Raw genomic sequence first — 21,226 nt, 5'->3', positions numbered from 1 at the left:
AGCGAGGCCGGGGGACCCATCTCTCCTCTCATAGGTTCGCCTGCGAGCCAGGAGCGGGATCAGCTGATGAGGCGCCCTTATATCTGCCGCCAGCCGAGGGGCGCGGGAGCCAGACGGGCTGCTGCCGGCTGGGGAGGGACCCCGCGGAACGCCCCAGGCGCTCAGCCACGGCACCCGCCCGGGGGCGCTGGCTCCAGCGAGGGGCCCGCGGGCGAGCCGAGGCGTCTCCAGGTAAGTTCTGCAGGGAAGTTTCTCCGGAGCGCACAGTTGCCCGGGCGTGTCTGCGGCCAGCGGCGCGGAATCGGAGCCGGCGCGGAGGAGGAGAGGCCCGGGTCCTCCTGAGGATCCCCGGGGCAGCAGCCGGACAGGGCCCTGCGCCCATCCCCGGAGCCGCGGGGCGGGAAAGGAGCCGCAGCGCCGCTTTGTTCCCGGACCGGCAGCTTTGCGCGCAAAGCGGGAGGCAGAGCAGCCAAGGCGCGTGGGGCTGAGACGCGGGGTTGAGGGGTTCTCTGCCCCCCGGTCGGGCAGGGGGCACATTCCGCCTGAATCGGGGAAAGGGAGAGCCCACCAGCCAGGCTCGTTTCGAGCCCGAGCTTTGAAATTTCCGCGCAGGAGAATCCGGGGGCGCAGAGGGGGATCGGAGCGTGTCCCATTCCGGCGGCTGCAGCGGCACCAGGCAGCTCACCGCCGCCAGCCTGCGGGGGAGAGCCCAGCTGCGCTCCAGCGGGCTGCTGCGCTCTCTCCACCGCCCCGTGTGAACGCGGAGGCGCCGGTTTGATTGGGAGCGCAGCCCCATAACCAGCGCAGCTTGGAAGCGCCTCCCTCTCCCTGCGCTCCCAGAGCTGCCCCGTGAAACCGGAAACAGCCCTTTGCCCAGCCTGTGATCCTCTGCCTGCCCCAGCAGCCGGCTAGCTGGGGGCAGATTGCTGGGAACTGCCCCAGGATGGGCATTTCTAAGAACAGGTTAGACCCACGCCTGACAGGGACGGTCTTGAGCAGCGATGGGCAACCCAGGCTAGTGGGACCTGGCAGCCCTGGGCACAGGCAACGGGACAAACTATCTCGTGGGCCACAGATAGAGCCCAGGGCCACAGGTGCCCCCCACGGGTCTAGATGGCGGGTGGTCCTGCCCTGAGTGCAGGGACTAGGTCGGGTCACTTCTGGGGGTTGCTCCCAGTTCTAAGCTACCACCGGCCCATGCTGGGATGGGCTCTTCCAGCCAGTCTAGGGCTGCGATGGGGTGGGCCATGGGACCTGCCAGGTCTCTCCTAGCTCTAACTCCCATGGCTGGGCAAGGGCTCCTGGATGTGCGGGCTATGAGCTGGGGCGGCTCCCCCTTGGGGAGTGTTTCCAGCCCTCCCCTCCCCCAGCCACTGTCCCCTGCTGCAGAAAGCTGGAAGCAAGGGCAGGACTGCAAGAGGGGCGGACAGGGTCCTGCATGGAGGGGGTCTGTGTGTTGGTAGGAGGGACCAGGGATTTCCCTACACCCCCCAATGGGGGCGTACACCCCCCTGAATTTCCCCAACGCCCCCCAGTTTTGTGAACTATGGTGCCATACAGCCCACCTTCCCCCTCACGGGCTCATCCCTCGTCGGCCCTGACACCCCTCTTGTAAATTCGAACATCCCTTCGAATTTCAATTCCCGCGGAGGCTACTGGGAGGGACAGGGACTCGAGGGCCGGAGAGCAATGGGGAGCAGGGACTGAGCCCCACAGAGGGGTTGTATCATTCGCTCTCATCTCGGAGAATGGCAGAGGGAGGGAGGGGTGGGGAGAGCTGTTACTATGGCGATACACATGGGCTGGATGGAGGCCAGCACAGAGAGCCAGCCAGGCCACGCCCTCAGCGGTGCTGATGCTGCACGTGGCTCGAATCCTAATGGGTCCCTCCAGGACAGAGCCAAGGTGGGTGGGGACAGCCTTTAATTTGTGCCAAGGCTGAGCCCCGGGCACCTCCGGGCCTGGTAGCCCCTTAGCCCTGGGCACCGCCAGGCCCAGCAGCCCCTAGCCCCAGGTACCTCTGGGTCCAGCAGCCCCTAATCCCGGGTACCTCCAGGCCTGGCAGCCCCCAGCTCTGGGTACCTCCAGGCCCGGCAGCCCCTAGGCCTGCTGCATGTGTTCTGAAGGTAACGCAAGGGCGTGTTTCCCTGAACCTCTTTCACTCCACCATAAGCACTGGTTGAGGGTGCTCATCACGGGGCATTTCCTGACCAGCACAGGGCTGGGTTCTTTGAAGTGTCACATTACGCAGGAATCCCCTTTGTGGTAATTAACAGCCTCCCTGAGTGTGCAACCCTCAGTCACATGGCCACCTCTGTGACGGCACAGCGGGTACCCCCCGATGATCCTGCAGCAAGAGGAGACTCCGCCAGCCAGTAGAACAGAGAGGGATTATTGCTCCTCCAGGGTACAGCGCAGCACAGACGGGATGTGGCTACAGGAGTCAGGCCCAGGCAGTCTCAGACCCCCTGGATTAGGGGATCCATTGTCATCCCTAGACCCTCAGCTAAGGCTGCTTCCTGCATGTTCCCAGCCAGCCACTGCCCCTTCCCCTTCCCCTGAAACCTCCTTTCCTTGGTTCCTGCCTGCCCTCAACCCGTCGGACAGGTTGGGTCTTTTTGCCTATGTGACTTAAGGCAGCCATCCTGCTGGGCAGTGCTACAGCTACCAGCCAGTAGGGGTCACCCCAGCCCGCACACAGTGGTTGCCCAGAGGGTATGGCCAGCCGACTGCATCACATCCTCCTCTTCAGCCCAGTGTAGGGTTTTCTCTAGGAATTATTACCACCAGTGCGGTTGCACCCAGAGCCGCACGGGGCTAGGGGCGGCACAGACATGTGACAAAGGTGGTCCTGCCCCAGAAAGCTCCCACTTCAGAGAAGGGCAAGGAGGAGGAGGAGAAGAGAGCAGCAGATAGTAACACAATAGTTGTAACCCTGTACTCTTTCTCCTTGTATCACTTACACAGTTCTCCATGCCCCCGTTTGCAATCCGTCCCATTTTTGGACACAGCACTTTTGGAGCTGGCAGCCATTTTGAAAAAAGAGAGCATCGAAATTCCTAGTTAATCTAGCCCTGTTGGAAGCACTAGATTTCAGACGTTACCAGAGCTTTCCACGCCTTTTCCTCATCTGAAGAAAATATATTTTCCACCTTGAGTGTAATTCTAAATAAAGTCTCGTACATGGGTACAAAAGGTCTCTGCGACAGAAGCATAAAGCGGTGTTAATGTGCATTCTTGGAGAAAATTTTAACAGCTCCAATTCAAAATCAAGTTAGATAACAACTGTAATTTGTTTTAGGGATTATAGGATAAAGTCTTCATATATAAAATGCATTTCTTATTTTGAAATATGTTATACGTTCAGTACATTTCTAAACAGCCATTAAATACTTGGACTAACCGTTGATGATAGAGAAATAAAGGAGATGTGTTAATACTTACAGAATTATGCATTTTTAGAGGACAATATTTTAGGCCATTAGTGCATTTCTAAATAAAGTCATTAAATAATTTGTAAAAAAGAGCAGATTAAAAGTGTGAGGACATATGTATGTTGTTATGCATTTTCCTCAGAGTCAGAGAAAAATAATTGTAATGCAGATAGAAATATATAATCTAAAATAATTAAATAATTAATGACAGGAATAAAGGTGAAGGACTAATATACACGTCTATGTAACATGCATAGGTTTTTTTTAACACAGCTCTTACAATTCTAAAGAAAGTTGATCAAATCATTGCAAAAGGTTGCATAGTATTAGTGACACAGAAAGAAACATACAGAGTCAGTTAGTTACATTGCAAAGAGCACAATTGTTCCAAGACCATCTTTCGGACGTTATCAAGGAAAAAAGGCAGGAGAAGAGAGAAGTATTTCACTCCACAGCCTGGTATTTGCCAAATGGCAGATGCTCAGGGAGTTTGAGACAAACTGTGCCTCCCTGGCATAGCCAATCAGGAGGTATTCTTGTAAAATCACACACCATAGCCTATTAAATTACTTCACATTCTCCTGAGTCACTCCGCAGGTGTTTTCTAAATCCACAGCCCATAGAAATATTCACTCTATCATACTAAAATGTAAATTAGAGCTGAAATGCCAGTCACAAGGGGCGTGCATGCATGGAGATTTCTTTATTGAACTTTTTACAAAAGCGATGTAAATTTAGCGATTAGCCTGATTTGTTTTTAATTCTGGGCCAGACATGAAAATTGACTTTTAATATAACATCTTTCGCATTTGTCCTTGAAAACTAGTCGAGAGATCCTAATAGGATATATGCCTAATTTTTGTTATCACTTCCCTTATTCCATGTACTTAACATAATGGATTTCTTCATAACCCCTGATATTTATTGTAAATGAGCACTATCGGCTTTCGTCGTAAGGTGGCCTGTTAATTTTAGCAGCGCTTTAAACAAATAGCCAGCAAGCAAGAAAGCATCCCCAGCCGAACAGCCTGAAACCACATCTGTTAGAAATGATATACAAATGATCTGAAGGATGTTTTAGATTCCAGGGGACAGTATAAAATCCCTTGTCGTTTACAGAAGGACTGTGTCGACATTGGCAAGATTTTGCGCAAAAGCGTCCGCTTTTGTGCAAAAACTTGCTGCCTGTCTACACTGGCCGCGAGTTCTTGCGCAAGAACACTGACATTCTAATATAAGAAATCAATGCTTCTTGCACAAGAACTCTGATGCGCCCGCTCAGGAATAAGCCCTCTTGTACAAGTGTTCTTGCGCAAGAGGCCAGTGTAGACAGGCAACATGAATTTCTTGCGCAAGAAAGACCGATGGCTAAAATGGCCATCGGAGCTTTCTTGCGCACGAGAGCGTCTACACTGGCATGGATGCTTTTGCACAAAAGCACATCTCTTGCACAAAAGCACATGCCAGTGTAGACGCTCTCTTGTGCAAATACTCTAACGCAAGAACTCTTGCGTTAAAGAGTATTTGCGCAAAGTCTTGCCAATGTAGACGTAGCCAAGGACTTTACAATCCTCTCCCCCCCTCCAATTTTACACCAGAAGGCTTTTGAATGATTTAAAGGACAGTGATAGAAACATTGGCATATGCCACCCTCCTCCCCAGCCCCCTTATTTTTTCTGCGGTTTAGTGGTTATCTGAACAAACATGATCCAATCTCCCAAAGGAGCATGCAGATTTATCAAACGTTTTGCAAACCCTATGTACATTTAGTCGTTAAGATTAGATCTGTTAATTTCTGACCAGGAACAAAAAAGCCCTCTTCCTACATAATTCCTTTCACACGTGTCTTTCAAAACTGACTCTAACTGAAGGACACGTCTAACCTTTATAGCAATTCCCCTTCTTCGCTTGGCTCAAAGGAACGTGCAGGCAGTCCCAACTTCTACAAACGGGGTTGTGTTCCAAAACTTCGTGTGTAAGTAAGTGGGTTGCATGGGACTCGGAATGCATTTTCCTATAGACACAATGTCCTAAAAGGTAGGTAGGTTCCCAGGCTAGCCCACAAAAGCCTGTTTGACCCTCAGCGTAGCTGAAATACTGTTTATTTGTCATGAAAATTAGGAGAAAGAGGGTATTTTTATGTAACTGTAAATGCGGGTGCTTGAGGAAAGGCAGGTTTAATTAGCGGAGGATGAGGAAGTTGGTGGAGATGTGGAAGGGGGTTTCTGGGCATTATCCGGCTGCCCTCTCCCCCCCCGTGGGCTCTGAGCTAACTCCTGTGGCCAGCCCCAGCCCCTGGCTAACCCCGCCCATAGCTTGCACCAGCCCCTTGCTCACCAGGAGGCGGTGAGCAGTGGGGCAGGGGTGCTTGTGCAGCTGGCGGCTGGAGACGATCGCCTGTTTCCCCTTCAAAGCACCGCTTCTCTCCAGCCCCCTGTAGGGCTGCCAGATGGTTTCAACCAAAATACGGGAGACACTTGCCATGACATCACAGTCGACATTGCATCTTATTTAGAAAACACCCGACGTTTCTATTTTCTCAGTTTGTTTCCCGAACAGAAAGCTCCACTACTGGACTGTCCAGTTCAAAACCGGACACCTGGCCACCCGAGCCACCTGCGCGACCGCCCCCTGCTCCTCCAGAGTCTTCCAGCCTGCTTGTATTTAGCCCTATTCCTTCCACACGCATACAAGCCCCGAGGCCAACCCCCACGCGTAAGTGTGTTCACCCCTCCCCCACCGTTTCGGTTCCTCCTGCCCCCTTTTCCCTTGCTACTTGGACTCCAAGTCTACGGGCAGATCTAGACCCCTCGTGCTCCCCGTTTTCACCTGCCCCTTTCCCGTCCTGCTGCTTTGGATCCCGCCGTGCTTCGTGGGGTTCAGCTGGCTAAGGAATGACGGACAGCTGACCGCCTGCTGCCCTTGTTAGGGGCTGGGTCGGTGCCGGCAGGGCTGGGTGGGAAAGCCAATGGGGAATCAGTCGCCCACGGAGGTTCGCTGGGCTAGGCCCTGGGAGAGGTGGTTTGTGAGGTGCCCGTCCTTCATTTTGCTCCTTTGTGCTTTTCCCACAGCAAGCAAGGCTGAGCTGGTTTGGTCTGGTGATGCCTCCGAGTGGCTGGCTGGGGCTGAGGGACACAGACCGTGTCTTGGAGTCTGGAGGAACTGACCCGTCCCTTCCAGTGACCTATCGAGCCGCGCCATCCGGGAGCCCGTAGGGAAGCAGCGGGGCCAGCACCCACCTCCTACCGCCCCCTGCTGCCAGCCATGGAGAACAGCAGCAAATTCGACAGCCCCACCAACATCTCCCTGGCCAGCAACGCCGCCGTCTCTGACGAGATCGAATACAAGGCCATCTCGGTCTTCTTGGTGCTGGCAATCTGCAGCATGGGCATCGTGGGCAACGTCATGGTGGTGCTGGTGGTCCTCACCACCCGGGAGATGAAGACACCCACCAACTGCTACCTGGTCAGCCTGGCCGTGGCTGACCTGACCGTCCTGGTGGCTGCTGGCTTGCCCAATGTCTCCGACAGCCTGGCGGGGACGTGGATTTACGGGCACGCTGGCTGCCTCGGGATAACCTACTTCCAGTACCTGGGCATCAACGTCTCCTCCTGCTCCATCGCAGCCTTCACCGTGGAGAGGTGGGCGAGGATATGGCCTGCCCTTTTGCTCTGGGTGGGTGGCCCTAGGGAGCGGAGACCTCTGCCGGCAGGGCAAGCTTCCCCTTTGCCACACCTCTCACCTTCAGACAAGCAGACCCCCTCTAGGGATGTGACAGCAGCTCACTCGCTGGTGCCTATTCAGTGCTTGGCCTCTGGTGAGCCACACTTGAAAGAAGCCAATTAGCGGTAAAGTTAACGAGGCCCAGCCCATCACGGCCTCTCACAGAGGCTGCTCTCCTGCTGGCCAATGGGAGCAACTCTTAGTCCAGGGCTTCTAAACATGCGGCCCGCAGGTGGGACCAAAACCAAAAAGGAGTCAATAGAATGGTCTTCTGTTGAGATGCGTTTTAGTAGTTACATTCCTGGCCTGTCATTGCTCATTAAGGGTGTGTCTAGAGTACATGACTCCATTGACAGAGCCATGTAGATGAGTTTACTAGACATAGGAAAATGAAGCGGTGATTTAAATAATGGCCGCTTCATTTACATCAAAATGGCCGCCGCGTGGTGCTGATCAGCTGTTTGGCGGCTCAGCGGGGCAGTCTGGACGCGCCACGGTCAACAAGGGAAGCCTTTGTCGGCCGCTCTGGTAAACCTCATTTCAGTGTATAGGTTAGGGATGTTACGTTTAGATTAATCAACTAATCGAATAGTCGATGTAATTTGCATCGATTAGTCGATATGGGCGCCTCTGCTGGCTCTTGCTACATTTCAAAGACGGAAGCCCCTGCCCCAGGGAGCTTACATTCAGAACTAGGGCACTGGGACTTTTGTAGAAGTGTGTGTGTGTGTGGGGGGGGTGCTCCCTCCCTCTCCGTGGCTGCCTGTGCCCTCTCTTCTTGCACCACAGCAGCCCCTGGTGGGTAAAAGGGGTAATTGCAGCACCTCTGGGACACTATTATTCCGAGGAGAGGGGAACTGTTTTCGGGTCAGGGGCCACTGACCCACAGAAAAATCAGTTTAGGGTCGCGTGCAAGTGAGACGCAGATAAAACCCACCTCACCGACGTGGCACCCGACTGAAAAGGAGAAAGACGCTCCCCACATTCCTCCCCACATACCAGGGCCCGGGGGTGGGGGGCAGGCTAGTAGATTTTATGTGCTCCAGCCCCTCAGAGAGCTTGCAGGAATCTGTGTGTGTGTGGGGGGGGGGGAGGTTGCTGGAGCAGCAGCACAAGCTCCCCAATGCTGGGGGGGGGGGGGAGTCTCGAGCCTTGGAGGTCAGATCCAGGCAAGCGGGGGGGTGGGGTCACATCCGGCCCCTGGACCTTAGGTTCCCCACCTGTGTTCTAGGGGGAATACAGTTCTGCGGCTAAGGATTAAGGCTATTCAAGTCAATCTGAGAGATTTTAAACCATTGCTCGCCCTCCCTCCAGTTCTGGCACCAGTGATTCAAAATAGACAAGGCAGGCAAAGGAGAGAGGGAATGACTTGTCCAAGACCACCCAGCAGAGCCACCAATCTCCTGAATCCCAGCCCAGTGCCCTGGCTGCTCGAGCAAGCTGCCCCTCTAGCCTGGCGTGCTCAAGTCTTTGTGGACAGTGTGGATGTGCAGCTGTATGTGCTGGAGAAGGCCTCTGTGTCCCCTTCCTGTCTGCCATGGGAGGGGGCAGGGACCTCTCCCTGTTAGCGTTCCTCCTGGCCAGTGTCACGGCTCTGTCTTTCCCGTCCCCAGGTACATCGCCATCTGCCACCCAATCCGCGCCCAGACCATGTGCACGGTGTCCCGGGCCAAGCGCATCATCGCCTTCGTCTGGATCGGCACCTCCATCTACTGCCTGCTCTGGTTCTTCCTGGTCGACATCAACGTCACCCAGCACCAGCACCTGGAGTGCGGCTACAAGGTCTCCCGCAACCTCTACCTGCCCATCTACCTGCTCGACTTCGCCCTCTTCTTTGTCACCCCGCTGTGTGTGGCCACCGTGCTCTACGGGCTGATCGGGAGAATCCTGTTCGCCAGCCCCGTCTCCCACCAAGCCGACGCCAGCGCCGAGTCCTGGGGGGAGAGGAGCGGGAAGGAGAAGAATGGAGTGGGCGCCCAGGGGAGCAAGCCCGGCAGCCGCTGCAGGAGCCGAGGGGCTCTGTCCTCTCGGAGGCAGGTACGGCACCCTCCCTGGAGCCCTGGGTGGCAGTGTGCCTTGCGAGTGTCGCCGGGTGCACAGCTGGGCCTCCCGACTCGCTCCTGGCAAATGCCACCTGGGGAAACCAAACAGGCCACGAGGCACCCCCTGGAACGGTGACCTGAGCATCTTTATTTAAGCAGGCTGAGGTGGACGGGAGGCCCCTGACATGCCCGACCAGCCCTCAGGTTCTAGTTGGGCACAACAGAGCCAGGAGGGGACCAGTCTGGCTGGACTGTCCGGCGGAAAACAGCCCCCTCCTGTGTAGGAGCCCCGCCCAAAGCCTCCGTCCCACTGATGCTACAGGCATCGGCCTTCAGCCGGGCCCTGCACCAGGGGGGATTTCAAACTCCCCTGGCACCGCGCATGCCCCATGCTGAGCCTTGGGGATGAGGCGGGGGCACATCCCGCGTCACAGTGACTCTCGGGCCAGATGTGGGGTGGGGGCAGTAAGAGGTCAATTCCCAGAGTCTGCCCTGTGTCTGACAGCCTCCTCCCAGTGCCACCGTGGCTCACCCTTCCCCGCCCTGCCACGCCCAGGGACCCGGTGGGGGGACAGGCCTGGATAGTAAACCAGGGGGACATTACGGGCAGGTGGTAGAGTGTGGGGGGACTAAGGGACAAGATGACAAGCCATCACCCGCTGTCCTCTCAGCCCAGGGCCAGCAGGTTGGGACGACACCTAGCTCTGGGGCTGTAAGTCCCTGCATCTGACTTTGGGGAGAGCCCCAGGAAACCCTGGCTCACACACCGCCGCGCAGCACGGCCCAGTTTCCAGAGGGCCCATTGCAGCCGGGTCAAAGGGTCCAAGGAGGGGATGGAACGCATGTTTCTATTCTGCATCAAAACTGGGGGAGGCAGGGGAGCCCCCTCCTGGGAAAGCAAGTCACTGTGGCAGGTTATTAGGAGGGAGCCGAGGTGTGAGGGGGAGGAAGCAACATAGCAACTCTGCTACCGGCAGCAAGTGGCACGAGGCTTTGTCTACACTACACAGCAATGTAAGCCCTATGTTTGTCCCTAAATTCTTCCACCCCCAAGAGCGGGGTTTGTGTTGTTGACAGGAGAGTGCTCCTGCCAGCAATGTGCTGTTTACACTGCCCCTTGCCATGGCAACACTCTTGTATTTCAGGGGGAGGCAGTTGGCACCTGTGAGTGACAACAGTTTCGTCGTTCCATTGGCAGTGTAGACAAAGGCCTTGTCTACACTGGCACATTTTATCACCAACACCTGCTTCTGACAAAACAGTGAGAGCGTTTACACTACAATGCGACTTTTGTCGGGTGCAGGGCACCCAGTTTTGGTGACAAAAAATGTCCACCCTTGCACGAGAGATGTTTGTTTTTCCCCTCCCTTTATTGTCGACACAGAGCTAGTGTGGACTTTGTTGTTTGTTTTGTCGAGAGAACTGTCTTCCACCAGTATCTCACAATGCCTGCCCTGATGGCTCTGCTCAGTGTTCTGTGATCTCTGCTGCCCTGCATGCATGCATTCCCCTCCTCTCTCAGAGATCCGGGAAGTTTCCGACAGCTGAGCGAGTGGCTCCGTTTGAGGAACAAAGAACAAATCACTGGAGTGCTCCTGTTCTGCCCTGCTAGGAACCCAGCGGCAGGCAGGCTGCCGCTGCAGGGGGAGGGCTGGAGAGACTGCTGTGCTGCTTTGACACTCCTCAACCCGGAGAGCTCACAGAGCAGCTCTGCCGTCCCACTGCAATGCACTGTGGGATGCTTACCCACAATGCTTTGCTCTATCTATCTCCAGGGATGTTAGCAACATGGTCATGAAATATCAACAATGGGAGGCAGAAAAACCGGTTTGACCGTTTTTCACTTTTGGCGACTCTTGCACGTCGACAGCACTTTTGTTGCCCAGTGTCAACGTGGTCAAGGCCTTGTCAGCGGGCAAGGGACAGCTCGCATATCTGCTCCTGTTAATAATGCCCAGCCACCCAATTTGTAACCCGGGCGGGCAGGACTGGGGGAACAGCCAGTGAAATGCAGAGTCGGAGCCCAGGCAGCTGCAACAGGGCAGGAACCATGTGCAGTGATCTGAGAAGAGTGGTGGAGACAGGCCTCATTAGCTAATTTACTCCTCATGCATTGGCCACCTGCTGGCGGGGGCACATCTGTCAGCAGGTCTCTGGCTGCTCCAAGCTGTCGGGCTCCCTCCCACCCCTCTTCAGAGACGGTCCCTAGGAGATTTCACTGTTAGAAAGTTTCCGAGTCTAGCTTCTTAGGCCAGCCCCTAAGGCTGGTCCTCCCATCTTTCAAAGATGCCTCCAGGGCCAATACCTTCCCCACCTCCAGGAGCGAGGCAGTTCATGGATTTGCCTGGCCTGCGATGGCCCGTTTTCCAGTGCCCAGAGCTGCATAGTTAGGGGTTGATTTTTACAGATTGCCCAAGAAAGTCAGTTGCACGTTTGCACGCCTGCTTTGCTGACAGTCGCACAAACAGATCCAGTAATTCCATGCACAAGAGACAATGAGCATTTGCATGTGCCACTATCTGACACATGCAGGCTCCTCTCTGAGAGCGCTTAAAAATCCAGTGACGGGCTCCCCGGGCAGGTGCCGTGGGGGGAACGAAAGCCCCATGAGCAGCGTTAGACACAACTCATGTTCTGTTGTTTATTTGCCAAATCCCTGTTTTCTACAGGGCCAATCAGATAGGCTACATCTACACTGTTGGCTTCTTGTGCAAGAACAGCTGTTCTTGTGCAAAAACTTGCCGGATGTCTACACTGCATGTGCATTCTTGCACAAGTAAATTTACAGTACAGCATCAGAAAACAGGGCTTCTTCTGGAAGAGTTATTCCTCTCCCCACGAGGAATAAGCCCTCTTGCACGAGAGCTCTTGCACAAGAGGGCAGTGTAGACAGGCAACATGAATTTCTTGCGCAAGAAGCCCCTATGGCTAAAATGGCCATCAGAGCTTTCTTGCGCAAGACAGCGTCCACACAGCCATAGACGCTCTTGCGCAAAAGCACATGCCAGTGTAGACGCACTCTTGTGGAAGAGTTTTTGCACAAGAACCCTTCCTCAATCAGTTCTTGCGCAAGAAGCTGCCAGTGTAGACGTAGCCATAGTGTGAGTGTGTATGTGTGTGCATGAAATTCCCATTTTCTACAGAGCCAACCAGATAGTGTGTGTCTGTGTGTGTGTGTGTGTGTGAAATCCCTGTTTTGTACAGAGCTGATCAGATTGTGTGTGTGTGTGATCCCCGCTTTGCATAGAGCCAATCAGCTACAGTGTGTGTGTGAGTGTGTGTGTGTGTGTGAAATCCCCATTTTGTACAGAGCTGATCAGATTGTGTGTGTGTGATCCCTATTTTGCACAGAGCCAATTAGCTACAGTGTGTGTGTGTGTGTGTGTGTGTGTGTGTGAAATCCCCATTTTGTACAGAGCTGATCAGATTGTGTGTGCGTGCGTGCGTGTGTGTATTTTGGGCCTGTGAGGATCAGCCATTGCTCAGTGGTGCTGCTTTCGTCCTAGCCTGCATTGCTGCAGCTTCGCCAGGGCCTGTCAGTGCCTGGCCGAGCCTTGGCGATGAATTCAAATGCAGCTGTCAAAGCGAAGGAGGGGGTGCTGCCCGCCCAGCCCAGGGACAGAGCATCCTGCTTCGAGGTCACCCCCCAGCGAGCACTCCTGGAGTCACCCCATAGCTAGTGAGCGGCCACCCCCCGACTAGGGCCACCGGGATCCAGCTCTCGCCCTGTGCAGCTGCTCGCCAGGCGGGGCGGAGGGGAGCTGACCTTGGTGGTCACGCTAGCGTCCAGGGCCTGATCACAAGCCCTGCGTTAAGATCAGCCGGCGCTAGGGCCCTGATCCTGCCGGGCAGTCACTGCTTCTGAGCAGTCAACCCCCGGAACAGGCTGGGAACGGCGGCGCCAGGAGGGCTCCTTCCTGGCGGGTCACCCAACGTCAGCCCTCCTGGGGGTGTTCTCCACGCGCTCTGCCCTGCCAGCGCTGCTCCCACAGCACGGCTCGGCAGGGTGGGACCGCGGCTACGTCTAGGAGTGGTGTCAGTGAGCCGGAGCCAGGGATGATGGAGAGTCTGCGCACTGAGAACGCCCGGTGGGGAGGGGCTGTCAGAGATGTTCCACGGAACAGCAGCCAGGCTGGCTCAGGCCAAAGGCCCATCTAGCCCAGCGTCCTGTCTGCCGACAGCGGCCAACACCAGGCGCCCCAGAGGGAGTGAACAGCCACCTAGTAATTCATCCTGTGCCGCCCACTCCCTGCTTCCGGCAGCCAGACCAGAGTAGGGAGTCACGTCCCTGGCCATCCTGGTTAATAGCCATGGACGGACCTGTCCTCCACACACGTATCCAGGCTTTCTGAGCCCCACAGGCGGCTCCGCTGTCGCTCCCTCCCCCCGTGCGTAGAAAACAAGCCATCAGAACCGCTCGTGGGAGACGTGCATCTCAGATCGCCTAACGGCTGCCGACAGGAAATTATTCGGGCCCGTCGCAGGGAAGAATGAGCAAATCTGATGGCTGGGAACGGGGGTTTGATCGTCCTCTCAGAGATGGGACTGTCCTTTCGGAGCCTGGGAATACTGCCAGGGCCACGGGGAATGCTGCCAGAGGGCTGCTCTGAGCCAGCCCCACCATGGGTTTGGCTGAGGGCATGGATGATCTGTAACCAACCAGAATTCAGGTGAACTAGCAAAAGTGTGTGTGGGAGCGAGATGGAGGCACCCAGGGCAGAGCTAGCCAGGGGCCGTGGGGCACTGGTAGAGCTGGGGGGAGCCCAGGGCTGGGATAGCAGGGGGCTGCGGGGCAGGGCTGAGGAGCACAGGAAGAGCTGGGGGAGCCCAGGGCTGGGATAGCAGGGGACTGTGGGGCAGGGCTGAGAGGCACCGGCAGAGCTGGAGGGAGCCCATGGCTGGGATAGCAGGGGGCTGTGGGGCAGGGCTGAGGGGCACAGGAAGAGCTGGGGGAGCCCGTGGCTGGGATAGGAGGGGGCTGTGGGGCACAGGAAGAGCTGGGGGAGCCCAGGGCTGGGATAGCAGGGGGCTGAGGGGCACAGGAAGAGCTGGGGGAGCCCAGGGCTGGGATAGCAGGGGGCTGTGGGGCAGGGCTGAGGGGCACAGGAAGAGCTGGGGGAGCCCATGGCTGGGATAGGAGGGGACTGTGGGGCAGGGCTGAGGGGCACAGGCAGCTGCCACAAGGATGGTGAGGCTTGGGACCCCGGACACCGTGGGAGGTGACTTGGGGGGGTGTCAGTTGGTTTTCTAGGCCTTGCTGCGGCTGAGGACCAAGGCCCGTTCTGGCAGAAGTGGGGTGAGGCCGGGGACCCCGGACCAGATCCTGCCCACACACCCGCCCTAGCTATTCCCCCCCTTCCTGCACTCTCCATTTCCCAGTGCGGAGAGGCAAGCTGAGGAAACTAGGGGCTGTTGCTGAGGGAAGCCGGGGTGAGACTGGCGTTGGCTCCAGTGGGTTTGTCCTGTCTGCGCCAGGCTGGCGGCTGCCTGCTCCCCGCCGGGCCTCGCCCAGCACCGCGCGGGGATTCAAGACCCTGGACGCAGGCCCTGTCTCTGCTCCGTCTGGCCCCCGGCCCCTGCAGCGCCTTCCTGGGAGTAGAACCCGTGGATGGTGGGGAGGGAGCCACAGAAAAGCAGCTTTCGCTTGCCCTCCCGGTGCCGGTCTCCTTTCCACTGCGTCTGGGCGCACTCAGCACACTCCGGAGCCGGCAGCTTGTTCAGGCTGCCAGGTTCAGGCAGGGCCTGCTCCTTGTCAAGGGGACATTTGGGGACAGCCCGGCTGGCGTCCCACCTCGGGGCTCTGCCAAAGCACAACGCCGGCTGCAGACAGCAAGCTGGGTACCAGGCAGGCTGTGCAAAGCCTGGCAGATGCCAAGGCTACACCCAGCCCTGGAAGCATCTCGCCCATCGTTCTCTGCCCTCCCAGCTCCCCGGATGTGAGTCAGCAGGTCCTGCTGGCCTGGCAGCCCTGGGCTGGGGGCGGGGAGATGGGCTTCCAGGCCTGACCCCGGAGTCTGTGACTTGGGAGGCCTGCCCAGAGCTTCAGCTGTGAGGAGTCAGTTGGGCGGGGGCTTTGGGGTGAGGTTGTGGTCTGGGAGCCGGTCTCCGTGGGAGGTGACTTGCCCCCTTAGTGACACTCCAGAGGCCCAGTGACCCAGCTCGTCCTCTGTAATAGAACAGGTTCTGGGAGCATCACTGAGAGGGGCAAATTGCTCAGAACCAGGGTTACTTACAGCCCACGACTGGGGGTCCTCCTCTGTAAGGCACAAATCCAGCCACCGAGCACTTCAGCTGTCCCTCTGGCCAGCAAGACGTCACACAGGAAATCCCCTCAGACACCCTCGCCTCACCTGGGCCACAGCCAGCACCCGCCTTAGACCGCTGAGAGGTTAAAAACCTCACCGACTCGGAACAGGTTCTCCCGGTCCAAGGTCAATTTACACCTCACGTCTTACCCAAAAGAGCACCCGGTGCCAGGCCTTTGGAATCTACAATCTAAGGCTGCGTCTAGACTGGCATGATTTTCCGGAAATGCTTTTAACGGAAAAGTTTTCCGTTAAAAGCATTTTTGGAAAAGAGCGTCTAGATTGGCAGGATGTTTTTCTGCAAAAGCACTTTTTGTGGAAAAGCGTCCGTGGCCAATCTAGACGCGGTTTTCCGCAAAAAAGCCCCGATCGCCATTTTCGCAATCGGGGCTTTTTTGCGGAAAACAAATCCGAGCTGTCTACACTGACCCTTTTGTGCCAAAGTTTTTTGGAAAAAGACTTTTGCCCGAACGGGAGCAGCACAGTATTTCCGCAAAAGCCCTGACAATCTTACAGGAGAGCGTCAGTGCTTTTGCGGAAATTCAAGCAGCCAGTGTAGACCGCTGGCAAGTTTTTCCAGAAAAGCGGCTGATTTTCTGGAAAAACTGGCCAGTCTAGACACAGCCCACAGGTTTAAAAGAAAGAAAAGGTCGAGAGTAGAATTGTTACGGGAAGCACGTTCCATCCACCCGTCACAAGTTCCTGCTGCAGGCTCGTAGCATACGGGACGAGCTGCCGGCTTAAAAGTCTCTGGAGCCCGTCCTGTGCTAGGCTGGGTCAGCAAATCCTTCTGGGCCCTTTATCCGTAGCAAAGATGCTTCTGAAGTGAGGAGCAGGAGGGAAGTCAAAGATGGAGGAACCTCTAGGGCCCTTTTTATAGCCTTGCCCCCGTGGAGGGAATCCCATTGTTCTGTGTGATGGTACCTCCCAAAATGGGGTTTGCCACCGGAGCAAGGCACCTGCCCGTCCTTTCAGGCAAGCGGCCGTGGCGTACCTGCCGGCCTGCTGCAGAATTCCTCAGGTGCTGATTGGCAACACGTAAGGCCCGTCAGAGGAGCGCTGCTATTCGCTCCGTAGCCGCCCCTCACAACAGGTGGGCGGCGCCTGTGGCTGTCACTCAGAAGCGAACATTTCAAAGTCCAGTCCCGCGCCCGTCCTAAGGCCACAGACACAGATCCTACAGGCCCGGGAGCAGCATGAACAGAGCCAGCAGAGCATGCGCTTCCATAGACGCCCCGCTCGGCCCAGAACCTTGGGCACACACATCCCAGTGGCTGCCCCAAAGAGCTGCAGGTCCCTATTAAAAAGCCAGTAACATCACTGCCTCCCCGCTGTGCCCCCTCTGCAGGTCACCAAGATGCTGGCGGTGGTCGTGATCCTCTTCGCCCTGCTCTGGATGCCCTACCGGACGCTGGTGCTGGTGAACTCCTTCATAGACCACCCCTTCCTGGACCCCTGGTTCATCCTCTTCTGCCGGGTCTGTGTCTACGCCAACAGCGCCATCAACCCCGTGGTCTACAACCTCATGTCCCAGAAGTTCCGGGCCGCCTTCCAGCGGCTGTGCAAATGCGGAGAGGGGGAGCCGTCACCCCGCAGCCTGTACATGGCCACTGCCAGCTACAGCCAGGCGAGGGAGCCCCTGCCCCCCGCCCCCCAGCCGCAGGACCACACGGGAGGCAAACCGCCCCCGCCGGCGAGCAGCACGGCCCTCTCGAAGAAGCAGCTGCCACCACCATGGAGTCAGGGGGGCAATGGGGAAGAGCTGTACTTCAGTGTGGTGTAGGTCCCCACCCCCCGGCTCTATGGCTCCCCCTTTTCCCTGCATAGACACACAGGGCAGGTGGGTGCCTCTCCATACTCTCCCAGCACATGGGTGTATTTTGCCTGGGGAAGGGGCTAGAATGGGGGACGGAGGTGGGGGAGGGACACCAGACGCTCTCCTCAAACCCTCCTCACACACCACGAGGACAAAGCTCCGTCTCCTTCAACCCTCCCGGCTCCAGAGGGTGCCAGGCTAAGGGCCGGGAAAGCCATGGCAGATGAAAGGAAGGGGGGCAGCCGCCTCCAGAAGCTACTGCCACCAGACCCCATTGGGCAGAGCTCAGAAGAGGCAAAGAGGCATGAAGCCAAGAGCAGGGGACGGCAGCCACCTGCTCGGGGCATTGTCTGGGGATTGCTGAGGGGCCCAGGTAGAAGAGGGCTTGTACCCCCTGCCGCCTACCACACACCATTGCAGATCAGTGCCCGGGATTGCCCGTGCACCCGCTTCTCATTAGGGACGAGCCGAGCCAAACCCAAGCAACCCAAAGGGCAGCTCAGAATCCACGTCTGCTCTGCATCGGCATCCGTCACTAGCTCCCACCAGGCACAGGTGGCTGCGGGACAATCCATGGCGCCCCGAGACCAAGGTCGCAAGGCAGCCAACGGCCCCGTGTCCTGCTCTGCCCACCACTCCGCCAGCCTCAACATCCCCTGCCAGGCAGCTGCAGGGCTGACGCGGCCGCCTAGGAGATCCCTGAGCATTGCACAGAAGAGGGGTGGGGCCCTGTTGGCCTTTTAACCCTGAGAAGACCGGCATTTCCAGAGCAGTGAATGCCACAGTGCGGGGGGGGGGGGGGGGGGAATCTTGTTTGGGTTGGGGGCTGCACAAGAGTGAAAAGCAAAAAAACCAACCCCCCCCCCCAAACAACCCGCCCTAAGAAAACCCAACTGGGAAGCAGAAAGACGCTCCCCACATTCCCCTCACACAGCAGAGCCTGGGGGGCCCAGGCTGGTAGACGGGGGCCCTCCTCGGTTTTGGCCCCACCACAGAGCATATGCTGCCAGGAAGTGAGCTTGAGGTGGGGGGCTGGGTGCGAGGGGGGCTACAGGGCTGGCGTGCCAGCTCCCCAATGCTGGGAGGGGAGCCCCGAGCCTTGGGGGGGGCAGATCCAGGCAAGCTGCAGCCCCCCCAGGCTGTAGGTTCCCCACCCCTGCCATAGAGAGTCAGCTTCACCCTGTCCTGATGGCAAAGCCTCCAGAAAGAGAAACTCCTGCTCCAGAGCTGGCTTGGTCTGGTGGCCCCTAGTTGGGGTGACGGACAGTTTTGGGGAGCGCGGTGCTGCTTGCAGAGCGGCCCCCTCCCTCCTCGGCCTGCGTGCAGGGAACTGGGGGGAGACAATGGTGGCTAATGCTGGGCCGGAGTTTAACGTGCCCGGGGCCCACAAGCGGGAGAGAAAGGGCCGTGAGAGCAGCTGGACTCTCCCGCACATCCCCCGGCCTGCCTGCGCGATTTCGCTGGTTTGACGCGACACGAGCTGCCGTCACGACGTTTGGATCTGGATGCAAAGATCCGGGTATTTGGATCCAAACTTCTGGGTCAGCCCATTATAAATAAAGCGCCATTTGCAAAACTGGGATCCAGCCCCCATCTCAAACCCTGCGGAAGTCGTCTGGTCCGGGCCTTGCGCCAGACGTATTTCTGACCAAAGCGCTGATGGCCGAGCTGTACCCTGTAACGACCAGAGCCCTGCATGATTACAGAGTGCCCGGCTGCCACACACAGCAGGGGCCGGGGGGATACCGGTATCCACGGGAGTATCACACCCATACACCCAGGTAATGGTTTTAATTCATGCCTGGATCTGCAGAATCTAAAACCCTGTTGCCCTCAGCAGATGTGTGTGAGCTGTGTGTATGTGTGCGGGAGAGTCTCCTCTTTGTATTTCGAGCCTTTGTGTTTAGCCATGTTTATATTTCTGTTTTTTCCCGGCTTGGTCGGCGTCCTGACAAGCTACTTGTCGGGGGCGGTATAAGCCAAGGTCTGATTGCTCCGGGAGACCGAGGCACCTGGGCAAAGCAGGCACGGCAGCAGAAACCATTGGCCTTTCCTTGTAAATTACTTGTCATGTAAATTACTTGTCGGAGAATAAATTCTTCCTTCCGCAATTCTCTCCCTCCTGTCCAGCCTACGTTTGAGGCAGGAGCTGCTGGCCTAGCACAGGGCAGGTTGGATCAGGGTTTGTCCATTAGAGAGACGGACAAAAGACGTGCAGTATTTCGGCAGCTTTGAGGCTGCAGCACCTCCCGCCAGCCCCGCAAACTGCATGGGAGGCTGGCCCCCCGGCTTTGCTCTGGGCCGGTTGTCTCACACACACTCCAGAGGTGCCTGAGAAGAGCTTCGGACGTTCCTTGAACCCACTTCGGTAGAAAGGCCCAAAGACATTTTTAGTGGCCTGGGCTGTTTATTGGAGCCAGGAACAGCCGGGTTGCCAGCTGTCTCCTCACACAAACCCAAACGCCCTTGCCCTGCCTCTGCCCTAAGGCCACACCCCTTCTCTGAGGCCACGCCCCCATTCACTCCATTTCCCCCTCCCTCCTTTGTTTGCTCTTCCCCACCCTCACTCTCACCAGGACGTGGCAAGGAGGGAGGGTATGGGCCCTATGGGGAGCTGGGGAGGGGCAGGTGGCTCCGTAAGATGCTCATGCCTGCAGGTACCACCCCCCAGCTCCCATTGGCCATGGTCTCTGGACAATGGGAGCTGCAGCAGCCATGCATGGGGCAGGGACAGCACCCAGTGACCTCTTGTTCCCCCTGCCTCTCCCCGCCTAGGGCCTGCAGGGACATGCCAGCTGCTTCTGGAAGCAGCACAGGATCAGGGCAAGCAGGGAGCCTGCCTTAGCCCTGCTGCATCGCAGGAGTTTTAGTAGTTTAAAATCTCCCAGAGTAACTTCAGTAGCCTTAATCCTTAGCTTTCCGCCTCAATCGGGAGATTAAGCCCAATTCCGGGAGACTCTTCGCAAAACCAGGTGGGTTGGCAGCCCACATCGCAATACAGGATGTTCAGTGACATGGGAGGGGAGCCCATTTAAGGAGGCTAGAAAGGAAATACTTTTGCACAGAAGGCTTGATTAGCCTGTGGAACTCATTGCCACAAGGTTCCAGGGAAGCCAAGTGTGCAGAGGGATTCACAAAAAGGGCCGGGCAGCGAGAACAGCCAGAGGGCCAGGAACACGGGTTCAGAACAAACCGAGTGCTCAGGAAAGGAGCTAACCCTCCTGCTTCCGGATGCATGCCAGCCACTAGCTGTTAGTGGGTAGGCAGTACAGCCATGGCACTCAGTACCGGGGCCCTTGCCCATCCCTCAAGCTGTCGGGTGCAGGCCACTGTTGGGTCAGGCGCCTGGACTAGACGGATGAGGGAGCTGACCCACAGTGGCAATTCTAGCCCTGGCTTCGGCCCCCTCTCTCTGAGGGCCTGGCCACGTCATGCCTCACTTTCCCTGTTGTGTGACAGCGGTGCCAATGCTCTCAGGAGATCCGCCCCTGGCATCTCCAGGCGGCCAGTGACAGAGGCTGGGGAGCTCCACCTAACAAAGCAGGAACTCCCAGTCCTTCCCGCAGCTGAGAGCAGCCCCCGCTCCCATCGCGGAGCAGACCCCTGCGGCCTGTCAGCTGGCCGGGCACAAACCTACGGCCACTTTGGATGTCGTGCTGCCCTCCCCGGGCTGCTCAGAGCTTCCCAGCCGCCGTGGAGAGAGAAATCTGCCTGCCAGGGCGCAGCCCCCTCCCCCGGGGCAGACTGCACTCGCCTCGTGCCAGACCACTGCCCGACACCGCTCCAGCACGGGGCTGCTTTCCCCCGTGCCAGGGGTGCTGCGGGTGGGAGCGGACAGGGGAGCCATTGGGAACCTAGGGCAAACCATGGCTGGAGCCGGGTGACAGGTGGAGCCTGGGACAGTGC

General features: G+C 57.3%; 1 protein-coding gene across 2 annotated transcripts; it reads left to right on the top strand.

Moving 5' to 3' along the window:
- LOC102448252 (thyrotropin-releasing hormone receptor-like) lies at nucleotides 1–19,431 on the top strand. Of its 2 annotated transcripts, XM_075939900.2 has the most exons (5): nucleotides 1–231; nucleotides 5,978–6,149; nucleotides 6,506–7,075; nucleotides 8,771–9,194; nucleotides 16,853–19,431. In XM_075939900.2, exons 3-5 carry the CDS (start codon nucleotides 6,699–6,701, stop codon nucleotides 17,285–17,287), a joined length of 1,236 nt encoding a protein of 411 aa, XP_075796015.1. In that variant the 5' UTR covers nucleotides 1–231; nucleotides 5,978–6,149; nucleotides 6,506–6,698; the 3' UTR covers nucleotides 17,288–19,431. The 2 variants fall into 2 exon arrangements, with proteins under 2 accessions (XP_075796015.1, XP_075796017.1); XM_075939902.2 differs by lacking the exon at nucleotides 5,978–6,149.
- The last annotated feature ends 1,795 nt before the right edge of the window (nucleotides 19,432–21,226 follow it).

Source organism: Pelodiscus sinensis, chromosome 12 (genome assembly GCF_052426305.1).
Source record: "Pelodiscus sinensis isolate ZL-2025 chromosome 12, ASM5242630v1, whole genome shotgun sequence".
Lineage (NCBI taxonomy): Eukaryota > Metazoa > Chordata > Testudines > Trionychidae > Pelodiscus > Pelodiscus sinensis.
Note: the sequence above shows the minus strand (reverse complement) of the source record. Positions and strands in the feature narration are given on the sequence as shown.